The sequence below is a fragment of the Gossypium hirsutum genome, chromosome D03, assembly GCF_007990345.1.
Source record: "Gossypium hirsutum isolate 1008001.06 chromosome D03, Gossypium_hirsutum_v2.1, whole genome shotgun sequence".
Taxonomy (NCBI): domain Eukaryota; kingdom Viridiplantae; phylum Streptophyta; class Magnoliopsida; order Malvales; family Malvaceae; genus Gossypium; species Gossypium hirsutum.
The window spans coordinates 2982197-2996284 of NC_053439.1; the positions used below are offsets into that span (position 1 = coordinate 2982197).

Genomic DNA, 14088 nt, shown 5'->3' on the forward strand with positions numbered 1-14088 from the left:
AAACTTTTTTTTTTGAAAATGGTTGCAAATAATGTATTTTTTGGGAAAAAGTAGTTTAAATAGTACGGTACCGTTTTGAGCAGAGACTATAGACGTCGAGACGACGTCGTATTGGCCCAGATTAACGCGACCCGACCCGACCCGAAAGGGGATCCGCGTGTTTTTCAGCGGAGGGGTAAATTGCGCTTTTAGCCCCTCTGCCTTTTTAATGTTTTACAATTAGTTTTTTTTATCTTTTTAGAATTAGCCCTTTAATTTGCTTTCAATTTCAATTTAGCCCCGTTGGAACGACGCCGTTTTAGAGGAGAGGGGAAATTTTCCCTTCCAGCCCCTCTATGTAATTCATGTGTTCAATTTAATCCTTTGAGTTTTATTTATTTGCAGATTTTCCTCCAGATTTTTCATATTCAGTTCAATTTAATTTTTTTTTCTTTTTTTAAATTAATTAACTTCCATAATGTAATTATTTCTTTTATTTTTTTATTAGTTATTTATATATATATTTGTTGTTTTTATTTATTTATTTATTTATTTTAAACAAATATTTTTATATGTACGTATATTTTTTTAATATTGTAATTATTATTTAATATTTTTATATATATATATACTTTTTATGTATCCATTTATTTTCCTATATATATGTATATTTTCTATAATGTAATTATTATTATCATTATTTTTTATATGTACATATGTATATATATTTTAACAAATGTTTTGTTTATATCCATATGGACATTTATTCTCTTTTTTTTTAAAGGCTCAAATATATATATATATTTAAACACCTATTTTATCATCTATTTATGTTTATCTATTTTTCTTTATATTCATAAATATTATGTATTGCATATATATACATTCCATAACCCAAAAATTTATTTGTAAATCATATGTATATTTTAATCTTCATAATTTCTATGTTCATATTATATATATTATTTTCTTCATTTATTTGGTTGGCTTTCCTCCTTTCGTTATATAATTGTGTTTACATTTAATATTTTGCATGTCATGGATTATTGTTATCGATTTTGTTTATTCATTTATTCATATTATTTCTATGCCATCGTAATATTTATTATTGCATTGTATATTTAATGTAGCATCACATCATTTTTCCCTCGATTTCAAAATTTTCAAAATTGAGATAATGCTTGTATTTAGGATTTTCAAGGAAATTGAGCCCTAACGTATTGGGTTCCGATTTTCTTCGTTAAATCTAACAATCGAGCATTTTTCTTTAATAAAAAAATAAGAACTCATTATTGGGAATTCAACATGTTGTGTCCTAACGTATTGGATGTGACGCATTAATTTCTCGAAATGAAGATTTTTTCTAAAAAATAATAAAGGAAATATTCCGAGTTTGGGATTTTGGAGGAATTGTGCCCTAACATATTGGGCCGCGATTTCTTAAATCTTGAATAAATGTATATTCTTTTAAATTTTTTATTACACGAGTATTCTGGCCTAATTCATTTTTGAGGAAATTAGAATGTCGTGCCCTAACGCATTGGGTGTGGCATTTTCTTTCTCTGAAATGATAAGGGTCTTAATACGTAACGTTTAAGAGTTTTTGCTAAGGATTATATTTTTCAAATTTTCAATATTAAGACATTAATTAATTAACTAGGTACCAATTTTTGGGCGTAATGAGGGTGCTAATCTTTCCTCATACGTAACTGACTCCCGAACCCGTTTTTCTGAAATTCGTAGACCAAAGTCGTTTTTAGGTGACTCAATCACACCTTAATAAAAGATTGGTGGCGACTCCCAATTTTCCAAATTTTATTGAAAACTAATTTTTATTTTTTTCCCAAAACAAAAAAAAAGGTTTCAGACAGATATAAAATAAACTCAATTAAACAATGAAAAAATAAAAATAAAATCTCAAATGTATGTTTGTTTAATTGAAAACGACTTTTATGAAATATTTTTAAAGAACCTGCCAAACAAAAGAAAATATTTTACACAGATTCATCCAAACACCAGAAAATATTAGCTTTTCCAGAAAATATTTTCCGGAAGCCATTTTCAGTGAAACAAACGGAGCTTTAATGTTTTTAGTAAAAGAGAAAAATATTAGGTTTTATAAGGAAATCCTTATATTTTTGTAGGGAAAAACCTAAGGTTTTACATGTAATTAAGTTACATGTGAGAAATTTGGGTTTCATTTTAGTAGTTGAATAACTCAATTCTCTGTAAAAGTCGAAGTTTTTTTTTTGAAAAAATAGAATTAATTCTAAAAAAATTGAGCTATCAAAATGAAAATTTGCTAAAATTGAGTGATTAAAATGAGTTTTTCTAATGACAAATTAACAACGGACGACTAAAATGATAAAAGCATATAACCATATTGATTAAATTATAAAACTATGTAACGGCAGTGCTCATATTGCAAACTTTTTATTTTTAATACCCAAAATAAAAATTTATGAAAGTTGAGTGACCAACGATATAATTTACTCTTTTTTAACAGGAATTAAACGGGGGTATTACTTGCCAATTCAAAAGGTAGGTAATTAACTAATTACCAGAACCGCCAATCAGAGAACTCACCGTCTGACTCAAATCGTCGAGTGTCAAAACCCTACTAAGATCCCCAAATCATAAACCCTAGCAATCTCTCCAAACTCAGTTTCATTAATTCCAACAATACAAAGCTATTCAAAACCAGAAATCCTAACACTGTATCATCCCTGAAAAGCTTCGCGAAGATGGGAAAAGAAACAGCACTGTAAAGATCGAATGTTCATGACGAAGACGGACCGGGGCGACGGCGCTTAATCTAAAGAAAATGGGACAATTTTCAAACGCCGGTATGCCTCGTTCTCCGCTTTACATTTGTTTATATCTCTATTAAAATTTATGCTTATCGACTAGCATCATTTTAATTTTCTATTTTTTTATGGTTTTTCTTAGTTAGTCCTAGACTTACGCCCTTTAATATATATCAGTAATGCACGAAGAATGGCAAGGTCTTCGGTATAATAATCTGCATCTTTTTTATTTTCATTTGTTGCTTGTTTTACTGGTACTCCTTTAGTGACGTTTTGGTGTTGATTTGTTGATTAGACATTGGTGGTGGTAATGACCTACAATAACTATCAGTCTACATCAATCAGTTGGTAGTGTTAAGCTCATATGAGAGTTATTATATTAATTATCTAGAAAGTGGGAAAAGGACATCTCCCGATGGAGATGATCACGGCTTTCGATTCTTAGTAATTGTTTTAGATCCGCGATGAGTTTATAGCACGTAGAAAATGACTCTAAGATTTCTAAACAATTTGAGCCTTGGTCTGTTTTAACATTGAATTTCTTATGAGGACACACTGACATACCTGCAAGGACACGTGAGAACTTCGTCACTCATTGTGACTGTGGTTACTACAATGGAGTGGCCTTCAATAGAAATATTCAGTATGGTGACAATTGCGCAGCTCAAATTCTATCTTTCGTCATTACTTGGCTTAATAGGTTGACTCAAGCTGATGAAGTTATACCTACTGGTTTGTAGTTTGTAGGAATTTTATGATTCAAGGTGGTGATTCAACTGTTGCTGGCAGAGGAAGTGAATCCATGTGGTTAAAGTCTTTTGAAAATGGACTTTAAGTTGTTCACTCAGGAAAAGTGTTGTTAGTATGTAAACAGTGACCTTCACACAAATGACTCCCAGTCTCTCATTCTCTACAACTCTGCAAATCAAATAAACATCAAACGGACAGTTTCTGGTGATGTTCATAGTATCAGCTATGGAGAAGGTTCCTGTCGATGACAATGATCAACCTCTGGTGAGTTTTCGTAATGCCTCTGGAATGTCCCTGTAGCATTTAAGCATCTGTATCAGAAGGTTTTGCCACTAGATACCTTCTGTTCCAAGCCTAATTTCTGAGTGTTTTCCTTCCATTGCTTGTGCAGGAGGAGATTAAAATAATTAGTCACAATCTTTGTGATTCCACACATGGAACCAGAGGAAGAGGGAGAGGCAGAGAAGGGAAAAGGTGAGAATACTGCTGAGGATGAAGATAATGTTAGTTTCTGGACCCCTAATTCTGAGATTCTTTATTCTAGTCTCTTTTGCTTTTCCAGGTTACGTTCTTCTCCAAAGCTGATCAATTTGTATTTCTTTCAATTCCAGGATAAGGTTGGGCCTTGATATAGCAATCCAGGTACTGGAACAGTATAATCTGAAGCCGTGGGTGGGATTGTTAAGTATTTAAAAGGCTAGGAGTAGCGGAGTGAGACTGCTGCTGCTGATACCAGTCTAACAGCAGTTTCTATAACAATAAGAGGGAAAGTTACAGGTGGAGAACTAAAAAGAATTCTGTTCTTGGTGTTTTTCCCTAATGCTTTACTCCTGTTTTAAATGATGGAGATTGTGCTTTGGAGTGAGAGATTCAATGGAAGAACTCAGATTTCTTTTTCTGTCAGTAAGAACCATGCTTATATACAATGGATATGCTGGTAGAGGTAATGTAAATCAGCATTGTGAAATAAGGTGGTAAAAAGAAGAGGAAGGAAAAATCAGCATCCTTCCTTTCACTTGTATTTGGTCGTATAAATGAAGTTGTAATGAATATGGATCAGATTTTTTTTTCCTTTCAGTTCTCATAAGATAACACTTTTATTCCCTGTTATTCAATTATAAGAAACTGATTTTGTCCAAATGATCTCTCTTTCTCTGAACTTTGATTTCCATGAAATTGGATGTGTTTTCTAAGTTTTCTGGTTTCTTTTCCATTCTGTACTTGTTTCTTCCAAACCAGTTTCTTTCAAAATGCTAGTTGGGACCCAAGGTACATTTCCCCTTTTCAATAATGTATTTAAAATTACAATTCTGTATACCTGCTCTAGCATTTGTTGGGACATCCCATGTGTATGGCCTTCTGTGACCAGCATAATTTTACTCGCATTCATACAATTTCCTGCACAATTTGAGTCTCAAGCAATGTGGAGCTCCATCAATGCTCATTCTCAGTTCATTGCTATAGAAGAAGTTAACTTTTGACACATTGCATGCCTGCCACATGCTGGTGATCCCTTTTGACTGGTTCACAACAGGTTCAGATGTCAGGTAAGCGTGACTGTCTTTTAGCAATTTTTCGTGTATAAGTTGTATGCCAGTATTTTCATATAGGAGTTTTCCTTGAGAATATGATTAATTCTCATACTGCTGCAGCTTTCATTAAAACCATCTATTCTGTACTACAGAATAATGTATCTGAACTTGTGGAATGAGTTCAAACCTTTCTTGAACTGCACACTGACAAGTCAGGATGGAAATTCCTTTCTAGGTTTCATTTGGTAGGGATCATACTGTGGTTGCTACATGCATTACTTGAATCCTTTTACTAATTGATTGACAATTATGCTGTAAACTCAAGGTCCTGCCTTATATCTAGTATAGGGTTGTGAGACTGATGAACTATGCAGTGATTAATTGCATACGATATTGTCCACGCAATCAGTTACATGTTAAGCTTATTTTTAATGTCAACAATTGTCAGCCCACAAGGTATTGATTAGCCACATCCTCCACACATCAAACAGATTACCAGTTTTCTCAGGTTGGATTGGCATCAGCAGGGATTTTGCTGCTGAGTTAGCATTTAGAGAATTGGAAATGGTTACTACTGCTGTACTTACAAAACAAAACACTATATAAAAGACAGTGGAAATCAGATCATCCTAAAATCTATCAAATCTCTGAGGTTTGTGCGTTTAAAAGAAAAAAAGATGGTCCATTTGACACTCAATTATCTGACATCTTACAAATACATTTCCAAAGAACTTATGTTTTCTCCATTTTGCTATTCACTCTTAGAATCTTTGCTCATTGCTCTACGTCAATATCCAGAGAAGACAATATGATTATATGGCAGTTGGATAAAAGACAGACAATTGGTGGCCCACCAGCTGCAGAATTCTCAACTAAACAGGTCAGTTTTTTCTTAAGTTTTTGGATGTTTCCAGTTGACACTATCTTCCCCGTATTAGTTTTATGCATTACAAAGAAAAAACACTTTTGAGAATGAATGCCTTTTTCTAACTCGTAGAGTAGCTAGAAATAGCCAATATGGACCACTTCTATTTAGTGACATTGCTAGCCAATATTAATTTCCAACTTAAAATGTCATTCTTGACGTTGTCTAACCACAACTTCATGAGCTGATTTTCAGTGCTTTTCTGGACAATATTTTTTTCTGTTCTTTTACTGGGGGAAAAAACTTCTTTATTGGAAATGATTGTCAACTTTCGGTGAAAACTTGAATCAATCATTCTGTAAGTAAAGAATGGGTTTTAAACATATTCTTCCACAGCAAAACTCTTTAATTATCTTCATCGTCGGTGAGTTTGTCACCCTTTTTAAGCTTATATGATTGCAGCTTTAAGTTTTCCTTTGTTACTCATCTCCACCAAATCATTTTCTGAATAAAAATGATTATTAAAACTAAAACAGGAAAAGAAAGATGGAAATATAGCTTCAGATGAATTGGAATATTATTTTATGCATTGATGTTAACTTTGGAAAGAACAGAAAATTTTCACAAATTTACTAAATAAAACATTATCTTGTTATTTATCAACTGAAAATATACTTGTGTTCTCGTTCATATAATTTTTTAGATTAAGAGATATTACATAATGAACTGAAAAAATAGTACAACATATGACATACTTTTAATCCCTTTCATTATAATATTTATTATACATAATAGTATAAACTTGCACATGTAACATCCATGTCAAACTGATGTGCGTTTTTTCATTTTTTTGATGGATTGTGTATTATTATTATTATTTCTCACTTTTTTATCTTTTTTCTTTTTTTACAGTTTCTGATAACATAATGAGTATGTCAATTCAGAATTCATCTTTCAAGCTGTCTTTGATTGTATGTATCTACTCAAACTCTTCAGAATAAGAAGAAGAAGGGCAGGCTGCTTTTTGCTTTAAAGCTGATTTTCTACCCAACTTTAAAAGAGGTAGAAATTTGCTTTTTCCTCTTTTCTTTTCCATTGTCCTTCAAGTTTTAACACCTGCTACATTTTTTCCACTATTGATCAACAACTTGTTTCTCATAAGATTGTGGAAACAAAAATTTAGTGTCTTTTTCCCATGAAATTAATTCATTCGAATCTCATAGGTATCGATTTTATGATTGAAAACCGAAAGTACTTAAGACAGATCTTAAGGAACTCTTAGTTATTAATCCAACAGGTAGGGGCCTCTTAAACATCATCAAGGAGAAAAAATAAATGTATATAGTAATCAAACAGATTAGTTGCAAAAGAAAAGTCAGGGAAACGGAAAGGGAAAGTGAGAGGTTAGGGGAGGGGGGGTCCAACTGCAACTACAGCTTTGGTGACTAATGGTGTTAAGCCATGTCAGGCAAAATCAAACCCCATCTTATATTTCTTTTTGCAGGTCCACTAAAGTTATCTTTGGCCAGGTTTGATGTGTATATATATAATATAGTTCATAACTTTGGTGCATATATATATGTATATATATTATATACTTCTTTTGATATTAGCTCAGGTTATGGTGGGGTTAATGTTTTGTATAAAGGCCATGAGGAAAGCATGTTTCAGGCAAAAATTTGATTAACTCAGAAACCATGTCCTTTCTGTGGTCACACAGACTCACAGTTACTTCTTTTTTTCTTTTCTTTTCTTTTCTTTCTTTTACATCTTAGTCCTTCTTTTATTAACATAAGACTGTGACAGTTTTTGCTTTTGACCTTATTATTTTCATCCATCATTCTATCAAGGTATGGGGAAATAAAGGGTTTTTGAATTCCACAAATTTTATCATTTTTTTTATATAAATCAGACTTGTGTGGTTAAAAGATATGGTAGACTATTCAAAAAGGAAAATAAAGGTGTAAAGTGTAAACCAAGACAATTCAACTCAATTAGTTGAATAGCTAAAAAATATACCATGATAGAAAATTTGATTTTACCAATTTAAGTCATAATTAATTTATCTGAACTGATTTTAACGTCAGTCGGTTTGAAGCATGATAAATAAAAACACAAATGGAAATCAGTTTAGGTTTTGGTTCAAAATTTACTATATATTTAAAAAATTAAGTTGGTTTTAGTTATGAAAATTCATAGACCAAATAATCACCAACTTGACCTATTTTAATTTAATCACCTCCAAGTTGAATTATTCATCATAATTGATTTGACTAACTTAGCTTAATTGAATAATATTGGTTTAAAGACTTGATTAAATCGATTTTAATAAATTATTTTCGTATTTTCTACATTAAGTTGGAATGGGCTTCTCAATCAATTAATCTCATTCTCTTGATAAATTCAAATATTACTCATTTAAGAGTGAGATTATACGAATTTAGATTCGAATCTATGAAACGTGCTTTATGAAATTTATAAGTTTATAGTTACTTTTTTTCAATTATGTAATTTATAAGGTATTAAAACAATAAACTAATGAAACAGGGAAAAGAACACAATAAAAATAAAAAAGGTGTTAGAAAATTAACAAGTTGGCCATCATCACCTTCCCAAATAATCTAAAGCAAAATTTCTTTTATGGTTGAGGTAGTGTGACATTTCACCTCACAGTCTTGTTTCTATAATCCAAAAAAGCAAAAATCATGTGAACAAAATTTGGCCCCACAACTCCATCAAACATCCCATGGTTTAAGCTTTATTTTAATCTTTTAGATTCATTATTTATATATATATATATATTAGATTATGACACATTCATGTTATAGGTGAAAAATAAATTTATGTAATAGGTATATTTATAAAAGGAGTTTATTTAAGTAATAGATAAAGCTTTAGTTGAATAGTAAAGTATATAAATGTAAAATTAATGAGGCGTTAGTTCAAATCTTATTATGAGTATTTTTTTTATATAAAAAATATAAAATAATAAAAGCACCCTCAAAGTAATACAATTTACTTTGAAAAGTGAATGTATTTTTTTTTGTTGATTTCTCAATATATCTACTAGAGCGAACCTAATAATTAATCCTCCATATTCTGCAGACCCATTAAGGGAATAGCTGCTGACCATAAGTTTTAAAGTTGCACCATACTTAGGGTATTTTTATCTTTTCTCAGATGAATGGATATATAGTTAACCCATTACACCAACTCAGAACTTTATAATATATATGTGAAAATGTTAATTATAATAATATTTAATATTTAATATATTAATAACGTATAATTTTACATATTATCAATAAATTAAATAACGTTGCATCTTTAAACATGAAGTTAAATTGATTTAACTTTAATTTTTTTTTATAATATATTATCATCTAATTCATTTGCACTATCATTGTATCACAGAAAATTTGATATATTAAAAAATATGCATTAAATGTTTTTTTTTAAAAATTAGTAGTTAAACTATTTAACTAATTATATTAAATCCTAATTAAGTTAGCTAGATAGCTTTGGGCAATGGGGTTGGCAACTTGGAACATTTTGAGCAGGAGAAAATATACTTTGGTTCTCGGGAATTGAGTTCCAACACTACTTTATTTTATTTCTTTGTTTTTTTCACTATATACAAAATCAAAATCAGAACCCGATCAGTACTATTGAGTATACATATGGTGAAATGGAAGGTATAAGAAAAATGAGTTGAAATCAGTAGTTGTCTGCAAGCACTCATCTTGACTAGGGACAAAGGGTCCAAAGCCAGCAATTTCCCCCTAATGATTGTTGAATAAAATCGAGGACGACAAAGAAAGAACAACACATGAGAATATCTCCACAGCAAAATAAATGCATAGCCTAAGCCACCCCTTCACATTGGAGAAACAAATAAAACAACATAATAAACACTCCTACCCCTAACCCTAAATCCTAAAACTCTCTTCTCATACCCCTTCACCCACTACTATTTTGCCTTGACCCCTTCAACCCCCCCCCCAAAGATAAGGACAGAAATTGGGAACCTTCCAATACACAAACAATATATTTACACACCATAAATCTCTCTTTTCCCAACCCTTAGTTCAAGGTTATATGGATATATGCATGAATATATGTGTATGTGTGTGTTTTAAAGGTGGTGAAATCATTAGGGGGATCGAGTTTTGATATTTTGATTTGCAAGATTTTGGGGGACAGTGATATTGAAAGAGTTTAATGTTTTAAATTATGATTTCGGGTTTGATTTACGTGGACGGAGAAAATTATGCTACATAACATTGGAAGAAAGGTACGGTTAAACTTTTCTATAACAGCTTTATTTAGCTGTTAAAATTTTGGATGTTATAGAGAGGAAGATGTTATACATTTATAATAACATTCGAAATACCTATAACAACATTTGAGATTTAGATTATATTTTTGATAAAATTTACAAAAATAATTTTATTTATTAAAGATTATTATCATTTAATAAAAATATAATTAGTATATTTTTATATAAAATTTAAATATTTTATTGAAAAATATCCTAATTAAATTTTATTATTTTTATTTCACTTAAGAATAAAATTAATTTTACTAAAATTTAAGACAATGAGTTATTATAGAGATCTATTTTAATAAAGAGTGTATTTCATACTTTATGATTGTTGTTATAGTGAATAAAATTATAGCATAAAAAATCAGTTATAAAACAAACTTGAATTGTTATAGAAAGGGTATATTAATATTTGTTGAATCAAATAGTGAAGAAATTGATATCCTTAATCAAGGTTTTAGATTTGATTCTCGTAGATGAAGAAAACAATCGGAAAATACAATGACATTGAAAAAAGAAAAAGGGTATATGCATACCTATTTTTTAATGACTACAGTCAAATAGTAAGAAGTTCGATGTCCTAACTCCTCGAGTAAGGTTTCAAGTTCGAATATTGTGAATAAAGAAAACAACGTTGCTAGAAAAACTTTATTCCCCCGTTTAAAGGGTCTAATTCAACCTCACTTGAAATTTTATCGAAACTCAATATAACTATCAAACACCGGAATATCTCGAACCGATAAGATGTGTATACTATTGGATGATAAAAGAAAGGAAAGGAAAGGAAAGCAAGGGTGCAATGCATATGCCCCTGGGAAAGGGTAGTAGTGTTTTGCAATGGAATATAGTATACAATAGTATTATTATAATGACAAATTGGTAGAGTATGGGATATAGTGTAATATAATAAATTAGTATAGAAAAAGGGTAAAAGAAAAGTATAAAAATTGGCAGGGTTTTGTGAGGGATTAGGAGGCAAAGAATGTGAATAGAGAATGGGGTATTGTATTGTATTGGATTGATGATGATGATGATGATGGTGGTGGTGGGTTTTGGTGCTGCCCATGCACGCCGGCAGCTTTTACCCTCTTTTACTCTCTTTCTTAACCCCCCATTTCGCACGCCTACACTCACTTCAATCTATACCCATCTCTCTCTCTCTCTTAAAATATACATTATGAAAACTTAGGGTTTAATTGTAGTTTTAGCCCCTCTATTATGTTGAAATTTATAATTTAATCCATTTTAGTACAATTTGACATGATTTGATTGTTTTCTTTTTGTTAATAGGTCTAAATTGATAAACCATCGTAATAATTTGAACTTAGTACTAATATTATAAAATTAAAAGGATAATTTATTATATAAGTGATTATTGTATTAGAAAATAAGGTTATCCAACTAATCCATCTCATGACATCCATTCTTTTTCTCACTTTTTCATCCAAATCTAAAAAATTTATAAATTGGTTCGATTGTCAATTTTCTTTCTCAATTCCAAATAGTTTACTTAAAAGTCGATTAAATCTTTTTATTAAAATCGATATTTTATTCAACCGAATGATTCGGTAAAAATATTAAAAATAGTAATAAAAAATAAAACCCCAAAAAATGCTAATAAAGCCCCTATATGAGTCAATTCCTCCATGGAATTTCTTAAAAAAAAAAAAGAAAAACAAAAGCATGCCCTAAAAGAAATAAGCTAAGCTAGAAAAAGAAGGCATCACCACTAACCGGCCACCTCCATCGATTATACAAAAAGAAAAGCATATTTTTGACTGTCACGACATAGATTCCCCAGCCCTCTTTACTTTCTTTTTCTTAATTCTATTTATTTTTATTTTTATTTTTATTTTAAAACCCAATTAGCAAAATCATATAGTTTTAAGATCCCCCCCCCTTTCTTCAATCTAGTATATACTGTTAGAACAAAAAAAAAAACATAAACTCTCATCACTGTTATAGCTGTTCCCTTGCCCCGACAACCTTAAATCCAAAGTCTTAAAATTTTCATTGATGTGGGTCTTGTTTTTCATGTTTTTTTGATGGATACTTTGTTTAGGTTAGTAAGTCTTCAATCATCTGATCAATCTTTGAATTCTAGTAGAACATCAAGCAGTTCTCGATCTTCAAAACAAAACCATCGTTATCATCATCATCATCAAGAAGAAGAAGATAACGAAGAATGCTTCAACGTTTTCATGGATGAAGAAGACTTTTCTTCGTCTTCTTCTAGGAATTATTACCCTTATTATCCTTACCAGCAACAAAATCAGCCCCATACCCATTCTTCCTCCGTCGGAGGCGGCGGAGGTGGTGGTGGTGGAGTAGCAGCCGTTACGACTCCCACTAACACTTCCACCCCCACCACTACTCATGCTTTTGAATCTTCTGATTATTCAACTGCTGCTTTTTCTTTTTCATCTCCAGCTAGTGATTTGAACAACTTTGATTTCTCCGGCAAGTGGGCAACCGATGTGTTGTTGGAAACGGCGACGGCTATTGCTGATCGGAACAGTGGACGTGTTCAACAGTTGATGTGGATGTTGAATGAACTCGGTTCACCTTACGGTGATATTGATCAAAAACTGAGTTCTTATTTTCTTCAAGCTTTGTTCAGTCGTATGACGGATTCCGGTGAGCGTTGTTACCGGACGTTATCATCGGCATCGGAGAAAACATGTTCGTTTGAATCAATGAGGAAGATGGTATTGAAATTTCAAGAGGTAAGTCCATGGACTACTTTTGGTCATGTTGCTTGTAATGGTGCAATCATGGAAGCTTTTGAAGGTGAAAGTAAGTTACATATAATTGATATAAGCAATACATATTGCACTCAATGGCCTACTTTACTCGAAGCCCTAGCTACCCGTAGTGACGATACGCCGAGTTTAAGGCTTACAACTATCGTCACCACCAAAAACGGCTGCGTTTCAACATCCGGCGGTGGAGCCGCCGTCCAAAAAGTGATGAAAGAAATAGGTAAAAGGATGGAAAAATTCGCTAGATTAATGGGAGTTCCTTTTAAATTCAATGTTATACACCATACCGGTGATTTATATGACTTAGATTTATCAAACCTTGATGTTAAAGACGATGAAGCTTTAGCCATCAACTGTGTTGGCACATTACATTCGATCATGGATACTAGTCGGGACATCGTTATATCGAGCTTCCGGCGATTAAAACCGAGGGTAATCACCGTCGTAGAAGAAGAAGCCGACCTCGATATCGGTGTCGATGGGGTCGATTTCATTAAAGGTTTCCATGAATGTTTAAGATGGTTCAGGGTTTATTTTGAAGCTTTAGATGAAAGTTTCAATAGAACAAGCAACGAAAAGTTGATGCTTGAACGAGCCGCCGGCCGGGCCATCGTTGACTTAGTGGCTTGTTCGCCGTCAGAGTCGATAGAGCGGCGTGAACCAGCCGCGCGTTGGTCAAGGCGGTTCCATGCAAGTGGGTTCAGTCCTGTGGGTTTGAGTGATGAAGTGTGTGATGATGTGCGCGCCTTGTTGAGAAGGTATAAAGATGGTTGGTCGATGACACAATGCCCTGACGCCGGAATATTCTTGTCGTGGAAAGATCAGGTGGTGGTTTGGGCCAGTGCATGGCGGCCTTGACGACGGCGACCGGTGGCAGATGGCGTTTTTCTTTTCTTTTCCTTTTTGTTGCATGGCAAGGGGAGTGGTTCACACGTGTGTTATGGTTTTTTTTCTCGTACGTGTAATGTGGATTGGCGTATTTTTTTCTTTATAATATGGTATTGGGGAGTGCCAAGAATTTGCTTATTTTCAATAGGATTGGGAGTAATTAAAAATTTATTTTCACTAA

General features: G+C 32.2%; 1 protein-coding gene and 1 long non-coding RNA gene across 3 annotated transcripts; both read left to right on the top strand.

Annotated features, from left to right (window-relative positions):
- Nucleotides 1–2531: 2531 nt before the first annotated feature.
- LOC107932539 (uncharacterized) lies at nt 2532–7672 on the top strand. Of its 2 annotated transcripts, XR_001693426.2 has the most exons (6): nt 2532–3429; nt 3527–3800; nt 3928–4039; nt 4148–5720; nt 5834–5948; nt 6846–7672. It is a non-coding gene; the product is annotated as an uncharacterized lncRNA (long non-coding RNA). The 2 variants fall into 2 exon arrangements; XR_001693425.2 differs by having other exon boundaries at nt 2532–2825; nt 4148–5948.
- Nucleotides 7673–11964: 4292 nt separating this feature from the next.
- On the top strand, nt 11965–14088 carry LOC107932585 (protein SHORT-ROOT). The gene has a single exon (XM_016864641.2). The coding sequence runs from the start codon at nt 12303–12305 to the stop codon at nt 13875–13877; it is 1575 nt and encodes a 524-aa protein (XP_016720130.1). The 5' UTR covers nt 11965–12302; the 3' UTR covers nt 13878–14088.